Source organism: Cannabis sativa, chromosome 7, assembly GCF_029168945.1.
Source record: "Cannabis sativa cultivar Pink pepper isolate KNU-18-1 chromosome 7, ASM2916894v1, whole genome shotgun sequence".
In the NCBI taxonomy this organism is placed as follows: Eukaryota; Viridiplantae; Streptophyta; class Magnoliopsida; order Rosales; family Cannabaceae; genus Cannabis; species Cannabis sativa.
In genome coordinates, this window is record NC_083607.1 from 39,888,466 (window position 1) to 39,913,265 (window position 24,800).

Genomic DNA, 24,800 nt, shown 5'->3' on the forward strand with positions numbered 1-24,800 from the left:
TTATCGTTTTAGAAAGTTCATATTTAAGATGTTAATAGACATACTTGTGAGTAGATCTAAGATCCTGGTAAAATAATTCCCAACAACTGGCCTCAGAGCCATGGTAATTGATTTACTTACATGTAATTTGGTCTTTAAAACGATTGTTTGTATGTTCTTTGGATGGTATCATGTTGTATTGAGTGTTATTTGATGATTGATTGATGTTTGTGAAATTTTCGTGAAAAATAATTGTTATTTCGGTTCTGGAATTATTTTTATTGGATAGTATGGAAAAAATTAAGCAAGTTAGCCTTTTACAGAACTCAATTTGGATTTTATTTGAATTAGTTATGATTTTTTGAAGATTTGACAAAATCGGGGCTGTGCTGATAGTTTCCTGCGATCGCAGAACTGTCTGTACAGTTTCGAATTTTTTCCATTTTCTTCAATTTTTCATACTTTTTCATGGAATTAACTTCCAATTTTTTGTATGGTTTTATATATATACTATTACTATTCCTAATTCAATTCTAATTATCATTTTGAATTAATTTAATTTTTTTTAATTTAATTCAAGATATTAGTGTAATTTGAATTTGAATAGAATTAGTATTTATCTTTTTGCTTAAAAATCTATCTTATTTTTAAATTTGATTATATTTTTTTTTTAAATTTAAGGTCAGATTTTTTAAGATATTTATAATATCTTTTAAGATATTTAAAAATATCTTATCTTTTAAGATATTTATAATATCTTTTAAAGATATTTATAATATCTTTTAAAGATATTTATAATATTTTTTAAGATATTTAAAAATATCTTATCTTTTAAGATATTTTAAAAATATCTTATCTTTTAAGATTTTTTAATTAAATCTTTTTAGATATTTTGACCTTATTTAAATTTAAAATAAGATATTTATAATCATGTAATTTTAAATAGATATAAGATTTTTTGCTAACTTTTAAATTTTGTTATTTTATTTATTTAAATTAAATTTAAAATCTGAAAAGATATTTTATTTATCTTTTCTAATTTTTTATTTAATTTTTATTTTAAAAATAACATTTAATTTTTTAAAAATAGTTAGCAAATTTTGAAATGATATTTAGGTTGGTTGAAACCTAATTTTTCAAATAGTAGGTTTAATTTTAAATATTTATTTTTAAAATAATTTCGAAATTTTAAATTTATTTTATTTTCGAAATTAATTAAATTTTTTTATTTTTCGAAATTAATTAAATTTTTTTTTAATTATTTATTTTTCGAAATTATTTATTTAAAATTAAATAAATCCTACTTCCAACTATCCAGCTAACCTTGTTGCAGGAGTATGTGTTTTTAGCTTGTGTGTAAGTTTTAAAAACCTATTATTACTTGATTGCAAATAGCTATGGTTACTTTTTGCCAGATCTAATGATCTGATGGCTCCCTTGGTCAAGTTAATAATTTGTAACAGGTAAATTTTACAATCTTCTTTCATCTGTGTATGACCTAGCAACATGATAGGATCCATCCAAAGTGTGCCTGTGTGAGCCTATGTGTTTATTTTTTTAATATAGATGCATATAGGTTGTTGCTAAATAAAATGTCACACCATGATAGATTTTATTTACGTCCATTTAGTTTTTGGACCTATTCAATTAATAACAGTTATTCATTAAGGTTAAATTCCTCTCTTTTGGGCCTTGTGTGAGAGTTGGGTGCCATAGAAGTGGGTACCACATACTGAACCCAGCACCCCCTCACATGAACTACCCCAATTGTGAAGGCCCATTTGCCTGATTTGAATAACTGTACTAGGTTAATTATATTAGTTTGACCTAATAAAATTGAATTAGCAACATAATTAACTTTTAAAATATATGAAAATTTATTTTTCATTTTAATATTTTAAAGTTAATTTTAAGAAAAACACTTTTAGTTTAGATATTATTTCTAGATAAACTATTTGTATTTTTCTTGTATTTAATTAAATATAGAATTTTAACTAACTAAGATTCTTTCTGGAGCTTATTTAATTAAATATTCCTATTTAAGTTATAAATTAGTTGTAACAACTGATTTTTCTTATCTAACTTAAATTTGAATATTTGATTTAAATTTTAAATCAAGTTGAGGAATCTTAGGCATTAGTTATTAAAGATTCTTAAGATATTTTTTAAGTTAATATCTTTTCAAATATTAACTTGAAATGGAATATCTTAGATATTTTTTTGGTTAATATCTTTTCAAATATTAACTTCAAAAAAATATCTTCAAATTAAGTGGTTACAACTTAATTTATGATATTTAATGAAATCTAGATTTGAAATTATTTAAGTTTTAGATTTTTTCTATATAACTTAAATTAGATATTTTTCAAATTTTGAAAAGATACTTAGTCAAATAAGATATTTTCTAGATAGTAATTTCTAGACTACTTATTATTTCTAATATTTAAATAGGAAAATATTATACTTTTTTGAAATTAATTATTTAAATAATTAATTTTGGTACAATTTTATTAAGTATATTTTTCCTAGTATTAAATAGAAATTAATAATTAAGCCTTCTCTACACTTAATTATTTATTTCTTGAATTTAATATATTTAATTAACTTGAAAAATCTAAATATCTAAGTTGATTTTCATCATGATACTTAAATATTTATTGATTTTTCATGACACTTAATTAAATAGAAAATTAGTTTTAGGTTGAAATTTAATTTTTCAACTTAAATTTAAATAATTTTCAATATATATATTTTTCTTTATTTTATTAATCAATTTCGAAATTTGCATTTTAATTATGCAATATTTTCGATTTTTTTTGAAAAATAGATTGAGTTGTAAATTAATTATTTATTTTAATTAATTCTTGGACCAACTCAAGTCAATGATTTTTTCCTTTAATTGATTAATTTAAAATAAGTGAATTTAAAATATATATATTATTAGAAATTGAATTAACTAGTCAAAAGAATATCTAGATAGGTGATATTTTTGCTTGAAGTATTTCTTTTCTATTTTTATTATTTTCGAAAATTGTATAGTTTTTATACTTAATTTTCGAACTCAATAAATATATTCTCAAAGGAAATTTTTAAGTTGCTAATTATTTATTTAATTCAACTTAAATTAATTTCCTTAATATTTATATTTAAGATTACTACTAAGATGGAAATAATTAATTTTATTTCAATCACCATCTAAGTATAATTTTATAAATATTATATTAAATTCTTATTTTGAATTTTAATTCTTAATTTAGAATTTAATGAGATTTATTTATTAGAATAATAAAGAAAATACATTTTAAATAATGAGCTTTATTATTATTAAGATATTCGATCTCCATTGTGGGTTTTACACCGCGTTTGTTTTAGTGAGTAATCCTCCCTAATGGAGGAACGTTCATTAGCAATTTCGCACCGTTTAATCTCGCATGATAAGTGGTTTGTAAGTGTTTTATATGGTATAGATCACCCTAATGGTGGCGACCATATTTGACTTGCAAATTGCGAAACAATGGTAGAAGCTCATGAGATAGAATAGCCTTGACTCTCGCCTAAACGGGACAACGCTGGATTCTGATCTTGATCGAATAAAAGGTTGCTAGAATGTTTAACATTTTAGATGAGCTGACAACTCTATTCAATGGATGGTAGCTTTGACTCTCGCCTAAACGGGACACTGATATCAGTTTGTTGAAAACCTTGGAAATTATTTAGGATTGAATTTTTTAAGTATTTTCTCATATCATTCCTACTTGCTATGTGCTTATAATTTCTGAATTGATTTTGTGTGTTAAACCATTATTTAATTTCTATTTGTTGATTTCTATTATTTTGTAGTATCCTGTTTACCAAAATGAATCCCATGTTATCACTGTTGACTGAAAATAAGCTGAATGGATCTAACTTTAATAAATGGAATGAGAACATTAATATTGCTCTCATAGGAGAAAGTTCCTTGTTTGTTTTAACTGAGCCGTCACCTGAAGTGCCTGGGGATAATGCATCCAAAGCTGTGAAAGAAAAGTATGAGCGTTGGCAGAAGGCAAATGACAAAGCTCTATACTTTATGCTTTCTAGCATGGTTGACACCCTCAAAACTCGGTTTTCTAAAACTGAGAAGGCTGCTGAAGTTATGACGAAGTTAAATGAGCTATTCGGTAAGGCATCACTTCAGTCACGCTTTGACGCGACTAAGAAGTACATTAACGCACGGATGGAACCTCATCAAAACGTGCGTGATCATGTTCTCCTCATGTCCAGTTATTTCCAAGAAGCCCAGGATCATGGTGCTGAAATGGACAGTGCTACTCAAGTAAGTCTTATCTTGAACAGCCTGACTCCAACATTTCTACCATATACATCAAATTATGTCATGAATAAGAAGGAAATTGACTTTCATGAATTAGTCAATGACCTTCAAACTTATGAAAATTTGATTGGAGGACCCAAGAAGAAAGGGAGTAAACCTCATAATCCTGGTAATGGTAATGGGACGATGAAACCTGAAGCAAATGTTGCCTCTGCTTCAAAGCCCAAATCGAAGAAGAAGTGGAAGAACACCAAGAAGCGAACAAAAGTCATGAAAAAGACTGCTCCTTCTGGTGATGCTACCCAAAAAGGAAAGTGTTTCCACTGCAATGAAAAAGGTCATTGGAAACCCCAATGTCCTAAACTTCTTGCAAAGAAACAAGGTATTTCCTTTTATAAACTTTAAGAGTTTTAGTGAATTATTATCCAATTGGATTTATGATTCTGGACTAACTTTGTTTATTTGTTTTCTTCTTCTTATAGGCCAAGCTACTTGAACTCAATTGAGTTGGATCAGCAAGCTGGACCAAGGGTGAAATCGTCCAGATGAAGATGAAGCTCTTCAATTTTTTGAATTAATTGTTTTAGTTTAAAGACAATTTGGATTTCAAATTTTAGTTAGGGATATTTATCCCTGTTTTTCTCATATTGTTGCAATACATTTTTTTTATTAATAAAGTTTTTTTTGAAATTCACAATTGCAATTTATGAGATTGAGCTTCATTTAATTTTATCTTCATCAATTATTACCACATTATATTTGTATGTTTGTATGTGTAAGTGTTTTTATTATTGATGCAAATTCTATAATATTTACAACTCTTCATAGAGTTATATTATATAAACACTAGAAATTATTTCTATGTTTATCAATAATTGTTCATTCTCATACAATTATTAAGAATTTGTTTAATAAAAGGATCTTATGATCTGATAGGGGTGGAGAAAAGTTAAGAAAACTATGCAGTTCAACGATCTTTTATATCTAATGAACTCTGGATAGTATTCAACTCCACATAAACTCTATCACACTAAGAGAATCATGATCTTTACAACCTTTAGGGGTGGATCATAATCTCTATATACTTAGGGGTGGAGGTTATCCATAGTACCCTATATGTATATTCTTAGGGGTGGAGTCTATTCCACAATTCCCTATGAAACACATATATTGTTTAAACATAGAAGTAATTTAATGAGTCAGCTATTGTCAATATAAATTCTTGATCTTGATTGTATGTTCCATTTCGATTTTACTGTTGTAAGTAAAAGTTTGATACCTCTGAAAGTTCTTTGTTAAAGTTTCACACTACCTTAATTGAGTGGGAGAATTTTAAAGTTCTATACCCATCTTCATTAGGTTGATAATTGTGATAGGTACTTAAGAACACTACTGTAAAGCAAATCTAACCATTCACATGGATAGGTATAGCTTATCAGAATTATGAGAATAAGATAAAGAACTCTAGTTCAGTCCATTCGAATGACTTGAACATAGAATTCTTAATCCTCATAAAATTTGATGGTATCTTAATTTTGATTACTTTAATCTCTGGCATGTATTTTTCACTTCAAATACTAGTCTGCTATGTTGATGACTTAGTCTTGACTTAAAGTCTCAGACTAATACAAAAGTCACAACTAGGTGACTCTCCAAACAATCAGAGGTTAAAAGTATTATTTAACCAGACATCTGCTATTGAGTGGGAGCTATCTGAGATGGAATCAAATAGGGAACATTAGAAGATATTCAAGAAGGATTTATGAAAGTGATCTATATGTCAGATATTAAGGAACTGTGTATCAGTTTTCCTTGTATCTCACCATCTAATTTTGATTCTATAAGATGGTGCTTACTTTGGGGGTGGAGGAATTATTGTATAATAATTCAAGCTATACCAGAGAAGAACTATAACTTGGTCTATTCGAAAATACCAGAAAGTTATATCACTGAAGAAAAGTCTACACTGTATTATCTCAATTACATATTTTAAAATATGAGAGATATGTCCTCTGTTAATTCAGATGTACTTTTAAAACAGTAAAGATTTCAGTATCCCTTGATGAGTAAAGCATATAGTAAAGGATGTTTCATAAGTGTTTTTATGAACTAGTTTCCAGAAGTATGGGTGGATTCAAATATACTACACTTGATCTGAAGATCAAGACATCAGATTGACCTATTTGCGCAGTTTGTTTTATATTAGTGCAAGTGGGAGTTTGTTAGGTTTTATGCCCTAAATAAAACTCTTTTCAATCTGATTAGTTATCAATAAAAGAAATTAGAAGTGATTGATGTTTGCATGAATTTTACATGCTAATGGTTTAATATGTTTAATATGTTTTTTACATTCATACACACAAAATCAGTTAAATCCAGATCATATGTTTATTCACAATTACAGTATCGTCAACACAGTGGAATGTGATTGTGATCATATGAATCAAAAGTTTTGGTCCCTGTTTCATCAGTGTTATTGGATTTACACTGATGTGATAATCAGCGATGATGTGTACTTACACTTGGAGTAAGTGTTATGTTCTTTCCAGGACATTAGTAAAGTATACTAGTTTCGAATCTATGGAGTATACATTGGACTGGACCGATATTGCAACTAAGTTAAGATATTACAAACTTACCGTTATACATATCTTTCCAAGTCAATATCAGTAGTTGATCTTAAGATTGAAAAGAATCTAAATCCTGATATGCTTAGGCTCAACTCAGGAGTGCTATTCATGTTCTTAGATTTATTAGTTAAGCCTACTTTCGGGTCAGGGTGATACGTATATTTCGAGAACATGATAGTATGATTGAGTGGGAGTGCTAAACATAAATATGGAATCTATAGCTTCTACTGGTGTATAGAAGTCAAGTGATGATTCCCTTCGAGCTTAGCAAATAGAAGTAAATGGATGAGCTCTTGTTTAACTGACTAATTATTAGATCACTAAACACCATTTACAGGTAGCTAAGTGTTTTAAGGGGCAAAATACATTGAGGGGTGAGAACGGCAAAAGAAATCCCATCTCGATGTAAATCATCTATATAGAGGATCTTTAAATCACAATAAGATTATAACAATGGTTAAATGAGATAGTATATTGGTATCGTGAAACATACAATATGCTCTATATAAGTCTGAGAGTGCAATTCTAAGTTCTAAGAGTGGATTCAACGAAGAATTAATAAGTAGGAATTTACTTGGTAAATTTGGTTCACTTATTGGAAGCTCAGCATATAGATCCATGGTCCCCATTCTAGTTGAGAACATTCTGCTTGTAAGACTCATTAATTGATTCGTGATTGGTCAATTATAATTCTAAAGTTAGACTATGTCTGATTTTATGAATTTTCACTAAGCAGGGGTGAAATTGTAAGGAAAAGAGTTTTCTAGGTTTATTTATTTATTAATAGACTTTATATGTCTAATTAATAATTAAATTAAATGACAATATTATTTAATAATCTATTTTAGTTATTAAATAATTAGTTTTGGCATTTAAAAGGTTAGAATTGGAAAATTGGCGTTTTTGAGAAAATAGAGATAAAATTTGATAAAATTGCAAAATTAAGTGAGGCCCATTAACACCATATGGCCGGCCACTTAAGAGGCTTTTTCAAATTATTATTTTTATTATTTTAATGCCAAATAATTCTAAACCTAAACCTAGTAAGTTGCCTATAAATAGAAAGTGATGGCTCAGTCAAATCACAAGTTTTCAGATCAACTTTCTGACAGAAATTTCTCTCTTCAGAAAAACTGAGCCTTCCCTCACTCTCTACCTTGGCCGAAATACCTCTCCCTCTTTTCCCTTCATCTTTTTCGTGACCCTAGTGAAAGAGTAAGTGCCCACACACAGCAAGCAGTAACTCAATCATAGATTGATAGACTGTGATGGATCAAAGCTTGAAGAAGAAGGAGATTCGGGCTCAGATCTTGATTATACTCTGCTACAGAAAGGAATCAAGGGTTAGAGATCTGAGTGGAAGGAGACATTTATTCCGCTGCATCAATGTAAGGTTTTCTTAACTTTATATGTGTTTATTTTATCGTTTTAGAAAGTTCATATTTAGGATGTTAATAAACATACTTGTGAGTAGATCTAAGATCCTGGTAAAATAATTCCCAACATAGCACTCCCACTAAATTGCACTACCATGTTCCCAAAATGTACGTATCACCCTGACCCAAAAGTAGGCTTAACTAACAAATCAAAGAACATGTGTAATACTCCTGAGATTGAACCTAACCATATCAGGATTAAGATCATTTGATCTAGGATCAACTAGGTGATATTGAATTGAATAGATATTACGGTAAGTTTAATATATCTGAATCAAAGTTCAATATCGGTCCCTTCCGATGCATACTCCATGCATCCAACCCAAGCTTTACTTTGACCAATGCTCTGGAAAGAACATAGCACTTATCCAAGGTGAAAGTAAACTATGTTGTAGATTGTCATATCAGTTAAACCCTGTGTACTGATAAATCTTGGAATATATCTTTAATCACATAATCTTGATTACTTTCCACTGTGCTGAGGACACAATAAACAAGAACAGAAATGTGATAAGGGCTTGGATGAATTTATAAATCAAATAGACAAGTAATTGATAACATGAACCAAATGACACACAAATGAGTGAAAAATACTTCTGTTTCTTATTGATATTGAATAATAGAGATTACATTGAAATGAAGTTTTATTTAGGGCATAAAACCCAACAAATTGAGCCCATTGTTCCTTTGATAAATCAATTCCAAGTAGATTTGCTTTTTGGAACTTCAGATTCATCATCAATAGGTGCGAGTTTATGCAACTACCAGGGTGCATTTTCACACTATGGAGTTCATTTGCTAAGACATTGACTAGGAGTGGGTTATTCATATTGGCACTACAAATATCAATAAACAATAGTAAGGTTTTGGTTCAATAAATTCATACACGAGTTCAGAAAATAACAAGTAATCACATATATTTATAAAAATACCAAAATTCTAACATATTTTATTTTCCAAAGTTTTCAACAAACTGATACAGTATCCCGTTTAGGCGAGAGTCAAAGCATCATCCATTGAATAGAAATGTCAATTCATCTAAAATGATAAACATTCTAGCAACCTTTTATTCGATCGAAAAGAGAATCCAACGTATTCCCGTTAAGGCGAGAGTCAAGGTCATTCCTATTTCATGAGCCCCCACCATTGTTTCATACTTTTGTAAGCCTTACTAATAGTCGCCACCATTAGGGTGATCTATACTAAAAATAAACATTTACAAAAAATACTTATCTTTCGAGATTCCACTGCGTTAAATTGCTGATGAACGTTTCTCCATTAGGGAGGATTACTCACTAAAAAAATAACTATGGAGAATCAACAATGGAGATCGAATGTCTCTTGATTAAAGTTCATTATTTAAAATATGTATTTTATTTAATCATTTATTTTATCCTATGTTTTAATAATGAAAATAATAAATTATAGTTGGTGTGAAAAAAAAAAATTTAATTTAAAAAAAATTTCCAACTTTAATTAAATTTTCAATTATTTAATATCCAAAAATTATATATTAAATATACATATAAAAATCGAAATTAAATAAAAAATTAAAATATAATAAAATAAAATTTGAAAGATATCTAATTTAAGTTGTTCTAGAAAAATCTAAAATTCCAACTTAAATCTTTTCAAAAAAAAAAAATTTAATTAAATATCAAATTAAGTTGTAACCATTTAATTTGAAAGATATTCCATTTTAAGTTGATTCAAAAAATTTTAACAAATTTTTAACTTAAAAAATATCCTAAGAATCTTCAATAACTAATTCTTAAAATTCATGAACTTAATTTTAAAATTCAAAATATATTCAAATTTAAGTTGATAAAATAAATTAGTTAGAAGTAACTAATTTACAATTTAAATAGGAATATTTAATGAAATAATTAAAATAAGCTTCAGAAAGAATCTAGTTAGTTATAAGTCATGTTTAATTAAATACAAGAAAAAATACATATAGTTTATTTAAAAATAATTTCATAAAACTAAGCGTGTTTTTCTTAAATTAATTTCAAAATATACGAATGAAAAAAAATTCCATTTATTTTAAAATTAATTATGTTGCTAATCAATTTTATTAGGTTAAACTAATTTAATTAACCTAGTATAATTATTCAAATCAGGCAAATGGGCCTTCACAGTTGGGGTTGTTCATGTGAGGGAGAGCTGAGTTCAGTATGTCATACCCACTGCTATTGGCCCCCTAACTCTCACACAAGGCCCAAAAGAGAGGAATTTAACCTTAAAATGAACAACTGTTATTAATTGAATAGGGCCCCCTCCAAAAAAAACTAAATGGGCTTAAATAAAATCTATCATGGTGTGACATTTATTTAGCAACCTAGTTCATCTTAGTTAAATATTAAAAGAACAATCTATATACATCTAAACATAAAGTAAACATATAGGCTCACACAGACACATAGATTTGGATGGATCCCATCATGTTACTAGGTCATACACAGATGAAAGAAGAATGTAAAATTTACCTGTTACAAATTATTGTCTTGACCTATTGACAATTGAACCATGGGTTAAAATCAGATCATTAGATCTGTCAACAAGTTAACCATGGCAATTTAGATCAAGCAATAATAGGTTTTATAAAACTTACAAACAAGCTAAAACACATACTCCTGCAACAAGTTGGATTGGATAGTTGGATATATGATTTATTTAATTTTAAATTAATTAATTTATTTAATAATTTTCAAAAATAAATAAATAATAAAAAAAATATTTTTTTTCGGTTTAAATAGATAATTAAATAAATAAATAAATAAAATTTAAAATTAAACCTACAATTTTGAAAAATTAGGTTTCAACTAACCTAAATATCTTTTAAAAAAAATGCTAACTATCTTTCAAATTTCATGTTATTTTATAAATTAAATATTCAATAAAATAAAATGATAATTTAATATCCTTTTTCTCATTTTATAATTTAATAAAAAAAAAATAACAAAATTTAAAAGTTAGCATAATATCCTATTTCTATTCAAAATATCATGATTAAACCAATCTTATTTTAAATTTAAATAAGGTCAATTTATTTTAAAAAAAATAGAATAATTTAAAAAAGATTAATATCTAACCTTAAATTTAAAAAATAAGATTAAACAATTAATTTTTAAAAATAAGATAACTAATTAAGCAAAAAGATAGATTTTTACATATTTCAAATTCAAATTAACACTAATATCTTAAATTAATTTTAAAAAATACTAATTAATTTAATTCTGATAATTAGATTTGAAATATAGAAAGTAAAAATCAAAATACAAAACTACACAAAAAATCGAAAATTAATTCTATGAAATAGCATGAAAAATCGAAGAAAATCGAAAAAAAAATGTGAGCTGTACAGATGGTATGCGTTGCATACTCATCCGCGTGCGCTCACTGAGTGCACTGCCGAGTTTCCTCGGTGCAGGAGGCTACTGGCATGATTTCCGCGTGCGCAGGAAGGGACTTCACACACACCTGAGCGTGTTCCTTCAGATAGATGTTGTTCGAACATGCTGCTGACCGAGTGAAGCTCGGTTCCGCGCGCGTGAGGGTGTGTGATCACCCTATCTTTTTTCCAAAACTTCAAAAAATTATAACTAATTCAAATAAAATCGAAATTAAGTTCTGTAAAAAAGTGAATTTCTTAATTTTTTCCAAATTATCCAATAAAAATAATTCTAGAAACGAAAATTCAATTAATTTTCATAAAATTTCACAAGCATCAATCAATCAACATATAACACACAGATCAACATGAAACCATCCAAATCACACACAAATCGTTTTAAGTCTAAATTTCTTAAAAGTAAATCAATTACCATGGCTCTGTGGCCAGTTGTTGGAAATATTTTACTAGGATCCTAGATTTACTAACAAGTATGTTATTTAACATCCTAAATATGAACTTGTAAAACAATATGAAATAAACACATAAAAAGTATAAGAAACCTTACAGTGGTTGCAGTGGAATATAATGTCTCCTTCCACTCAGATCTCTAACCCTTGTATCCTTTCTGTCGCAGGGTATCACCAAGATCTGAGCCCGATTGTCCTTCTCTTAATTCTGGATTCTTCACAATCTTCCACAGTATGATTGAGGTACCACTTGCTGTGTGTGGGCACTCACTCAGTAACTATAGGGTTTGGTTTTCGGAAGAGAGAAAGAGAGAGAGAAGGTGGCGGCTAGGTTTAGGAAGAAGGCTTTGAGTTTTCTCTGAAGGAATGAGATGCATCATCTTTTTCCTGAAGCTATCACTACTTATTTATAGTAAACCACCTAGGGTTAGGTTAGATTTATTTGGCATTAAAATAATGAAAAATAAATTATAAATAGCGTACATAAGTGGCCGACCATGTATAGGATAATGGACCCCACTTTTGCAAATTTGCCATTTTATCATTTCTACATCTCACTTTCTCAAAAACGCTAATTTTTCAATTTAGCCACTTAAATGCCAATTCTAATTATTTAATAACTAAAAATAAATTATTAAATAATATTTTCATTAATATATTTATTAATTAGACTAACCAAAGTCTCTTAATTAATAAATGAACCCCAGAAACTCTTTCTTCACAATTTCGCCCTTGCACAGTGAAAATTCATAAACTAGACATAGTCTAATTTTAGAATTATAATTGATTAATCAAAATCAATTAACTGAGTCTTACAAGTAGTATTGTCTCAACTAGTATGGGGACCATGGGCCTATATATCCGAGCTTCCAATAAGTAGACCAAGAACTTACCAGGTAAATTCCCTGACTTATTAATTCCTTGTTGCATCCACGCATAGAACTTGGAATTGCACTCTTAGTTATATAGAACACTCTATATGTTCCACGATATAGATATGCCATCAATTATCTATTGTTATAATCCCAATAATCAATGATCCTCTATAGATGATTTGCATTGTATAGGGATTAAATTACCGTTACACCTTTCAATGTATTTTATCCTTAAAACACTTAGCCACCTATAAATGATATTTCAGTGAACTGAAATGAGCACTCAACCATTTATCTCAGTTTAGCCAAGCTCGAAGGAAATCATCATTTCACTTCTATTTGCTAGATAGAAGCTATAGATTCCATATCTATGTTTAGCGCTCCCACTCAATTGCACTACCATGTTCCCAAAATGTACGTATCACCCTGACCAAAAAGTAGGCTTAACTAACAAATCAAAGAACATGTATAATACTACTGAGATCGAACCTACCCATATCAGGATTAAGATCATTTGATCTAGGATCAACTAGGTGATATTGAATTGAATAGATATTATGGTAAGTTAAATATATCTGATTCAAAGTTCAATATCGCTCCCATCCGATGGATACTCCATGCATCCAACCCAAGCTTTACTTTAACCAATGCCTTGGAAAGAACATAGCACTTATCCAAGGTGCAAGTAAACTATGTTGTAGATTGTCATATCAGTTAAACCCTATGTACTAATAAATCTAGGAATATATATTTAATCACATAATCTTGATTACTTTCCACTGTGCTGACGACACAATAAACAAGAATATATATGTGATATGGGTTTGGATGAATTTATAAATCAAAGACACAAGTAAATGATAACATGAACCAAATGACACACAAATAAGTGATAAAAATACTTCTATTTCTTTATTGATATTTAAAAGATAAAGATTACAATGAAATGGAGTTTTATTTAGGGCATAAAACCCAACAATACCCAGTAATTCCAACAAGGTTAATGGTGCCGGTCAGCAGATTGGCCAAACCAACCAGTCTCTGAGAGAACTAGGCGTTTCCGTATTTGATAGGTTGGAGACCTCATGATCTCAGAAACGATCTGAACAGGAGGAAAGGAGTGGATGATCAACTTGACATGCCAATCGTGCAACCCAGAACCTGTTGGAAATTATTTTACCAGGAACTTAGATCTACTCACAAGTATGTTGATTTAACAACCTAAATATGAACTTCTAAAACGATAGAAAATTAAACACATAAGAGTATCAGAAATCTTACATTGGGTGCAGCGGAATATATGTCTCCTCCCACTCAGATCTCTAACCCTTGATTCCTTTCTGTAGCAGAGTATAATCAAGATCTGGGCCCGATAGTCCTTCTTTGTTGTTTCTAAATTCTACACAGCCTTCCTCACTATGATTGAGGTATTAGTTGATGTGTGTGGGCACTACTCTAGCACTTATACATTTCGAAACAGTGAAGGAAGAGAGAGAGAGAGAGGGTGGCGGCTCAGAGAGAATTTTCAGAGAGAAAATTCTGTCAGAATAATGTTGTGAATCAGTTGTACAGTTGTGTTCAACTCTGAAGCCTTTGCCTTCTATTTATAGAAGACCACCTAGGGCTATGATTGAATTAATTGACATTTAATATTGAAAAAATCAAAGGGAAAAGGGAAGCTAAGTGGCCGGCCTAGGCATTGTGGAAACAAGGCTTGCCACTTTTCCAACTTTCCTTTTCCTACACTGATAGTTTCCTGTTTTGTCAAAAATTGCCAATTCCTTTGTTCAACTACATAAATGTCAAATCTAATTATTTAATAATTAAAATTAATTATCAAATAATATATTGTCATTTATTTTATTAATAATGAAACTAATTAAAGTTTCCTAATTAATAAATATGCCCTTCAAAATCTCTAACTTATAAGAATACTTATCTTTCGAGATTAAACGGCGCTAACTTGCTAATGAACGTTCCTCCATTAGGGAGGATTACTCACTAAAACAATAGCTATGTAACCAACAATGGAGATCGAATTTCTCTTGATTAAAGCTCATTATTTAGAAATGTATTTTGTTTAATCATTTATATTCCATATCTCAATAATGAAATATTACATATTAAAGTAAAAACTTTAATTAAATTTCAAAAAAATGGAATAATTTTGAAAAACATCTTATTTAAGTTGTTTAGAAAAAAAAATCTAAATACCCAACTTAAAATGTTCTTCAATCAATGACTTAATTAAATATTACCAATTAAGTAGTAACCACTTAATTTAGAAGATATTCCATTTTAAGTTCTCATATTTATAAAATATCAACTTAAAAAATATCTAAAGAATCTTAATAACCAATTCCCAAAATTCCTCAACTTAATTTATAATAGGAAATTCAAAAATATCCAAATCTAAGTTGATTTGATAGATTTAACTAAATCTCAACTTAAATCGGAATATTTAATGAAATTATAAAATTAAGATTCAGAAAGAATTTATATAATTATAATTCCATATTTAATTAAAAAAAACAAGAAAAATACATATAGCTTTCCAGAATATAACTATTCAAACTATGTTTTTCTTAAATTAATTTCAAGGAAGAATGAAATTAATTATGTTGCTAATCAATTTTTTATTAGGTCAAACTAATATAATTAACCTAGCACAGTTATCCAAATCAGGCAAATGGGCCTTCACAATTGGGGTTGTTCATGTGAGGGGGGGTTGGGTCCAGTATGTCGTACCCACTTCTAAGGCTCCCAACTCTCACACAAGGCCCAAAAGAGAGGAATTTAACCTTAAAATAAATAACTGCTATTAATTGAATAGGCTCACTACTAAATGAGCCTAAATAAAATCTATCAGTTATGATATTTTATTTAGCAACAACAACGTATATGTATCTATAATAGAAGTTAAACATATAGGCTCACACAGGCATACACATTTGGATGGATCCTATCATGTTGCTAGGTCATACACAGATGAAAGAAGTTTGTAAAAATTACCTGTTACAAATTATTTACTTGATCTATCATCAATTGAACCTTTGGTTAAAATTAGATCATATGATCTATCATCAAGTTAACCAAGGCAATTTAGATCAAGCAATAATAGGTTTTAGAAAACTTACAAACAATCTAAAACACATACTCCTGCAACAAGGTTAGATTTGGATAGTTGGATGTAGGATTTATTTAATTTTAAACATTTATTTCGAAAATAAAATTAAAATTAAACCTACCATTTTGAAAAATTAGGTTTTGGGTAACCTAAATGTCATTTCAAAATTAAATTGCTAACTTTCCTTTTTAAATTTCATGTCATTTAATAAATTAAATAATAAAATAGAAAATAGTAAATACATACCCTTTTCTTGTTTTACAATTTAATTTAATTACAAAAATAACAAAATTTAAAAGTTAACAAAAATACCTTATTTCATCTTTTAAAATTATCATGATTATTTTGATCTTATTTTAATTAAGGTCAAGTTACCAAAAAAAAATTAATATCTGACCTTAAAAAAAATAAAATAATCAAATTTTAAAGGAAATAAGAAAAGAGGTAAGCAAAACTTGATTTTTCCTATTTTCAAAATCAAATTACACTAATATCTAAAATTAATTTTAAAAATTAAAATTAATTTATTTCTGATAATTAGATTTGAAATTTGAAAAACAAAAATCAACATACAAAACTACACAAAAAATCGGAATTTAATTCCATGAAATAGCATGAAAAATCGAAAAAATTGAAAAATTGGATGAAATGTACGGATGGCATGCCATGCATGTCCATCGGCGCGCGTATCTGGGGTGCACGCCGAGAAATCACGGCGCAGGAAGGCTGCTGGCAGCCATTCCGCGCGCGTGATGAGGGTGCTCATCACCCCGATTTTTCCAATTTTCAAAAATTCATAACTAATTCAAATTAAATCGAAATCGAGTTCTGTAAAAAAGTAAATTGCTTAGAATTTTCCAAACTATCCAATAAAAATAATTACAGAGACAGAAAAGTAACTATTTTTCCCAGAATTCACAAACAACAATCAAACATCAATATGACACTCAAAGCAACATGATACCATCCAAAAAACAAGCAAATCGTTTTAAGTCCAAATTTTTTGCAAGCAAACCAATTACCATGGCTCTGGTGCCAGTTGTTGGAAATTATTTTACCACGAACTTAGATCTACTCACAAGTATGTTGATTTAACAACCTAAATATGAACTTCTAAAACGATAGAAAATTAAACACATAAGAGTATCAGAAATCTTACATTGGGTGCAGCGGAATATATGTCTCCTCCCACTCAGATCTCTAACCCTTGATTCCTTTCTGTAGCAGAGTATAATCAAGATCTGAGCCCGATAGTCCTTCTTTGTTGTTTCTGAATTCTACACAGCCTTCCTCACTATGATTGAGGTATTACTTGATGTGTGTGGGCACTACTCTAGCACTTATACATTTCGAAACAGTGAAGGAAGAGAGAGAGAGAGGGTGGCGGCTCAGAGAGAATTTTCAGAGAGAAAATTCTGTCAGAATAATGTTGTGAATCAGTTGTACAGTTGTGTTCAACTCTGAAGCCTTTGCCTTCTATTTATAGAAGACCACCTAGGGCTATGATTGAATTAATTGACATTTAATATTGAAAAAATCAAATGGAAAAGGGAAGCTAAGTGGCCGGCCTAGGCATTGTGGAAACAAGGCTTGCCACTTTTCCAACTTTCCTTTTCCTACACTGATAGTTTCCTGTTTTGTCAAAAACTGCCAATTCCTTTGTTCAACCACATAAATGTCAAATCTAATTATTTAATAATTAAAATTAATTATCAAATAATATATTGTCATTTATTTTATTAATAATGAAACTAATTAAAGTTTCCTAATTAATAAATATGCCCTTCAAAATCTCTATTTACTGTTTTGCCCTTAATAAGTGATAAATTCTCAAATAGACAAGTCTATCTTGAGAATTTTTAATTGATTAATTAAAATCAATTAAATGAGTCTTACAAGTAATATTATCTCAACTAGTGAGGGGACCATGGGTCTATATATCCGAGCTTCCAATAAGCAGATCTAGAATTTACCACTTAAATTCACTGACTTATTAATTCTTCGTTGAATCCACACATAGAACTCAGAATTGCACTCTCAGTATATAGAATGCTCTATATGTTCCACCATATAGACACATCATTAGTTATCCATTGTTATAATCCTAATGTGATCAACGATCCTCTATATTGATGATTTACACTGTAAAGGGACTAAATTACCGTAACACCCTACAATGTATTTTATCCTTAAAACACTTAACCCTGTATAAATGATATTTCAACTAAGTGAAATGAGTACTCAATCATTTATCTCGTTTGGTTAAGCTCGAAGGAAATCACCCTTTGCTTACTATTCGCCAGATAGAAGCTATAGATTCCATATTTATGTTAGCGCTCCCACTCAATCGCACTACCGTGTTCCCAAAATGTATGTATTGCCCAGACTAAAGATTAGGCTTAACTAACAAATCAAAGAACACGAATAATACTCTTGAAATTGAGCCTAACCATATCAGGATTTCGATCATGTGATCTAGGATCAACTTATGATATTAAATTGAATAGATATTTGCGGTAAGTTTCAAAAATCTAATTCAAAGTTCAATATCGGTCCATTCCAATGCATACTCCATGCATCCAACCTGAGCTTTACTTTAACCTATGTTCTGGAAAGAACATAACATTTCTCCAAATGCAAGTAAACTCTGTTGTAGATTGTCATATCAGTAAAACACAGTGTTCTGATAAATCTAGGAATACTTTATTCATACAGTCATGTTTACTTTCCAATGTGTTGACAACACAATAAAAATGATCAAGTATGTGAAAAGGGGTTTAGATGAATTTATAAATCAAATAGACAAGCAATTGATTAAGTGAACCAAAACATACACAAATGAATGAAAAAATTACTTCTGTTACTTTATTGATACTGAATAATCTGGATTACATTGAAACAGAGTTTTATTTAGGGCATAAAACCCAACAGAACCCGCACTCAAAATCCCGCTCAAAATGATGCTGATGTGACTCAGATCGGCCAAGAGGCCGAACAGGTTAGTCCAGCCGTGCAGGCACAGTTGGACGAACGAAAAAATATGTTCCAAGGCTTGGCCGATCAGAAGAACAATGATCTCGAATTGGACCGAGCACGTGGAACCCCTTTCTCCCCCGAGATTAATATCCTGGAGTTGCCCCACAAATTTAGGATGCCAACCTGGAAGATGTATACTGGGAAGGAAGATCCCTTATCCCACCTTAAGTATTTTGAGATGCAAATAGACCTTCAAGGAGTACGAGGAGATGTATGTTGCAGAGTTTTTCTTGCCACCCTTTCAGAAGCCGCCCAACAGTGGTATTTCAAGTTGGCACCCAGAAAAATCAGCTCATGGAAGTCTTTCTCCTCGGAGTTCCATGCACAATTCTCCTCCTCTCGCCAACTTCCGTTGGACCTAGGAGATCTGGTCAAAGTAAACCAAAGACTAGGAGAGCCTCTCCGAGCCTACATAAACAGATTCATGATGGAGGCGACTAAGGTTTCTCGGGTAACCGAGGATAGAAAGTTGTCCCCAATACTAGGGGGCATTGAAGTCCTTAGTGAGCTTTGGAAGGACATAGGAAGAACGGACCAGTAGACTCGATGAGTGATTTTCTTGAGAGTGTGGAAGGTTTTATCAAACTTGAAGAGGCCATTCAGCGAGCAGAAGGTGAACAAAAACCTGGCATGTCAAAAGCTCCTTCTATCGGGACATCCGTCCAGCTCCCCCATTACCCAAGCAATTCAAGCTCAAATGGTAAACGGTCCAGCAACAATAATAGGCAAGGGAATGGGAAAAAGGGAAAGTTCATTGGCAAGACCGAACAAGCTCCATGGGAGAATCCTGCCAAGTATACTGCATTTACCATCCTAACGGAGGACATAGAAAGTGTTTATATGGCTACTCAGTCATTAGCCCTGTATAAGGACCCTACACCCATGAAAAAAGATGTCAACAAGAGAGATATGACAATGTTTTGTCAATTTCATGGGGATTACGACCACTACACCAATGAATGCAACAACCTAAAGCGGGAAATCGAATTCCTGATAAGGAAAAATAACCCGCATGTACAGAAGTATGTCAAGGCCGATCAAAATCAGTGGAGAGATAACAACCAAGACTTGCTACCACCACCAGTAGATGGACATCCGCAAGTCATTATTGGAGGCCCGCACATACATGAAGATTCAGGCAAAGCCCGTGAGAGGTATGCCCGAATAGTACAACATGAGCAAGAAGAAGTAGTCTTGGCCGTAGAAGAGAGGAAGCCGAAGATCCCACGGGTAGGGGAACCCACCATAACATTTAATGATGAAGATGTTGTCAAGATTAGATTTCCGCACAACGACCCGTTGGTCATGGAAGTCCAGATAGCCAACAAGATGGCTGCCAGAACCATGATAGATAATGGAGCCTCTTCCAACACCTTATTCAAGACAACATATGAAAAGATGGGGCTCCAACTCAAAGATCTAAGCCCTTGTCTTCCGCCTGTATATGGTTTCTATGGCCAAGGAGTCGCACCTCTAGGGCAAATTCGCCTACCCCTCACTGTTGGATCGGCTCCAACAAGCATAACTATAATGGCACAATTTCTGGTATTGGACGTTCCATTAGCCTTTAACGTCATGTTAGGCCGACCAGCTTTGTATGACTTAAAGGCATTTATATCGATATTCCATTCATGCCTGAAGTTTCCGACAAAGAATGGGGTAGGGTGTCTAAGAGGAAACCAATAGATTGCTCGGGAATGTTATAACCTTGCCATAGCCAAGGCTAAGAAGGAAGTATCCTCTAGCTAGAGCTCGAACAAGGGAAAAAACATTTCTAAGTAGGGAACTTCCCAAGGCGGGGATGAAGATGTGGATCCTCGACTTGGGGACCCAAGCAACAATGTTGGACCTGTGGAAGAACTAGAAGAGATCGAGATTGATCCAGATATTTCGGCTAGAAAGCTAAAAAATTGGAATGGTTTGTTGCTCGAAGTAAAATCAGCATTGATAAAATTTCTGAGAGCGAACCTGGACGTTTTCGCCTGGTCACATGAGGATATGGTCGGAATTGATCCTTCTATAATTTTGCACATCCTAAATATTGATCCCAACTTTCGACCAGTTTAACAAAAGCGAAGGCTGTTGGACAAAGAGCGAGCGCTAGCCCTGAAAGAAGAGGTAGAGAAGCTACAAAATAATAACTTCATAATTGAACCTTTCTAATCTCGTACTAGTACCCAAGCCAAACAAGAAATGACGAGTTTGTATTGATTTCACATACCTCAATAAGGCGTGCCCCAAGGATTGTTTTCCACTCCCAAGAATCGATCAGCTTTTGGACGCAACAACTTGGCACGAAATATTAAGCTTCAAGGACGCTTATTCGGGGTACAACTAAATCAAAATGCATCCACCAGACCAAGAACATACAAGTTTTCGGACAGATTGTTGGGTTTTGTGCCCTAAATAAAACCCATTACAATCTAATCTGATTAGTTATCAATTTAAGAGATTTGAAGTGATTTGTGTTAACATGTATTTTTCATGCTTATGGTTTAATATATGCACAAAATTAGTTAAGTCCATAACATAGATTCATTCACAATTGCAGTAATGTCAACACAGTGGAATGTGATTGTGATTATATGATTCAAAAGACTAAGTCCATGTTTCATCAGTATTTTTGGATTACTTACACTTGGAGTAAGTGTTACGTTCTTTCCAGAACATTGGTAAAGTATACTAGTTTCGAATGTATGGAGTATACATTGGACTGGACTGATATTGAACTTAGTCAAGATATTATAATACTTACCGTTGTATCTTTCCAAGTCAATATCACTAGCTGATCTTAGATCAAAAGAATCTAAATCCTAATATGCTTAGGTTCAATCTGAGGAGTGCTATTCATGTTCTTTGATTTATTAGTTATGCCTACTTTTGGGTTAGGGTGATACGTATATTTCGGGAACATGATAGTGTTGGGTTTTATGCCCTAAATAAAACTCATTTCAATATAATCAGATTTACTTATTAATGTAGATCAGAAATAACATTTAATGTTGCATGGTTCACATGATTTATTTCATGATTATATGTACATAATGTATGAATTCATCTGAAACCCTTTTCACATACTTGATCCTGTTTATTGTGTTGTCAACACATTGGAAAGTAAACATGACTATGTGACTAAAGTTTCCTAGATTTATCAGACACAGGGTTTTACTGATACGATAATCTACAACAGAGTTTACTTGCATTTGGAGAAATGCTATGTTCTTTCCAGAGCATTGGTTAAAGTAAAGCTCAGGTTGGATGCATGGAGTATGCATCGGAAGGGACCGATATTGAACTTTGACTTAGATTTATTAAACTTACCGTAATATCTATTCAAGTCAATACCTAGTTGATCCTAGATCAAATGATCTTAATCCTGTTATGATTAGGCTCAATCTCAAGAGGCTACTCGTGTTCTTTGATTTGTTAGTTAAGCCTACTTTTGGGTGAGGGTGATACGTACATTTTGGGAACACGGTAGTGCAATTGAGTGGGAGCGCTAACATAAACATGGAATCTATAGCTTCTATCTGGGGAATAGTAAGTAAAGGATGATCTCCTTCGAGCTTGACCAAACGAAAAATAAATGGTAGAGATCTCATTTCACATAAGCTGAAATATCATTTATACGGGGTTAAGTGTTTTAAGGATTAAATACATTGTAGGGTGTAACGGTAATCTAATCCCTTTACAATGTAGAGCATTCATATAGAGGATCATTGATCAAAATAGGATTATAACAATGGATAACTAATGATGTGTCTATATGGTGGAACATATAGATTATTCTATATACTGAGAGTGCAATTCTAAGTTCTATGCGTGGATTCAACGAGGAATTAATAAGTCTGTGAATTTAGGTTATAAATTCTTGATCAGCTTATTAGAAGCTCGGTTATATAGACCCATGGTCCCCCCACTAGTTGAGATAATATTGCTTGTAAGACTCATATAATTGGTTTTGATTAATCAATTATAATTCTCAATTTAGACTATGTCTATTTGTGAATTTTTCACTAAGTAAGGGCCAAATTGTAAAGAAAGAGTTTTAGGGGCATATTTTTTAATTATGATACTTTCTATGGTTCAATTAATAAATATGATAAATTACAATATTATTTAATAATTATTTATAGTTATTAAATAGTTAGAATTGGCATTTAAATGGTTGAATTAGAAAATTGGCGTTTTTGAGAAAATCAGATGCAAAAAAGATAAAACTGCAAAATTGCAAAAGTGAGGCCCAAATCCACATTGCATGGCCGGCCACTTTTGTAGGGTTTTACCTCTGATATTTTCATTATTTTAATGCCAAATAATTCAAACCTAACCCTAGTGGAATGCTATAAATAGATAGTGAAGGCTTCAGGAAATTTACACTTAAATTTCACACTTTTCAATCAGAAAAAACTGAGCCTCTCTCTCTCCCTATCTTTGGCCAACCACTCCCTCTCTCTCTTCTTCCTCTTCAATTTCGAAATACTTAGTGTTAGAGTAGTGCCCACACACAGCAAGTGATACCTCAATCATAGTGAGGAAGATCGTGAAGAAAGACTTTCAACAAGAAGGAGTTTCAACACCAAAGAATCAGAGAAAGAGATCCAGATTCAGATATTGATAATGCTCTGCTACAGAACGGAATCAAGGGCTAGATATCTGAACGGAAGGAGTCATATTTTTCCGCTGCACCCAATGTAAGGTTTCTTAAACTTTATATGTGTTTATTTCATCGTTTTAGAAAGTTCATATTTAGGGTGTTAATCAACATACTTGTGAGTAGATCTAAGATCCTGGTAAAATAATTTCCAACAGATAGTATGATTGAGTGGGAGCGCTGAACATAAATATGGAATCTATAGCTTCTACAGGTGTATAGAAGTCAAGTGATGATTCCCTTCGAACTTAGGCAAATAAAAGTAAATGGATGAGCTCTTGTTTCAGTGATTATATCTTAGTTAACTAAAACATCATTTATAGGTAGCTAAGTATTTTAAGGGGCCAAATACATTGAGGGGTGACACGGTAAATTTATCCCTTCTCGGTGTAAATCATCTACATAGAGGATCTTTGATCAAATTAAGATTATAACGATGGTTAAATGTGATAGCATATCTATATCGTGGAACATATAGAGCGCTCTATATATCTGAGAGTGCAATTCCAAGTTATAAGAGTGGATTCAATAAGGAATTAATAAGTTAGGGGATTTACTTGGTAAATTCAATTCGGCTTATTGGAAGCTCAGAAATATAGGTCCATGGTCCCCATTCTAGTTGAGACCATACTGCTTGTAAGACTCAATAATTGATTTATGATTTATCAATTATAATTCTAGAATTAGACTATGTCTAGTTTGTGAATTTTCACTAAGCAAGGACAAAATTGTAAAGAAAAGAGATTCTAGGTTTATTTATTAATTAAGAGACTCTAATGTCTAATTAATAATTATGTTAAATGACAATATTATTTAATAATCTAGTTTAGTTATTAAATAATTAGTTTTGACATTTAAATGGTTAGAATTGGAAAATTGGCGTTTTT

At 31.0% G+C, this 24,800-nt stretch overlaps 1 protein-coding gene across 1 annotated transcript; it reads left to right on the forward strand.

Annotated features, from left to right (window-relative positions):
- The first annotated feature begins 19,389 nt into the window (after positions 1-19,389).
- Positions 19,390-19,800, forward strand: LOC115696662 (uncharacterized). The gene has a single exon (XM_030623551.1). The coding sequence runs from the start codon at positions 19,390-19,392 to the stop codon at positions 19,798-19,800; it is 411 nt and encodes a 136-aa protein (XP_030479411.1).
- The last annotated feature ends 5,000 nt before the right edge of the window (positions 19,801-24,800 follow it).

Excerpts from the sequence above, each read along its gene's own strand:
- LOC115696662 (XM_030623551.1), top strand. The coding sequence starts at position 19,390 with ATGTATACTGGGAAGGAAGATCCCTTATCCCACCTTAAGTATTTTGAG.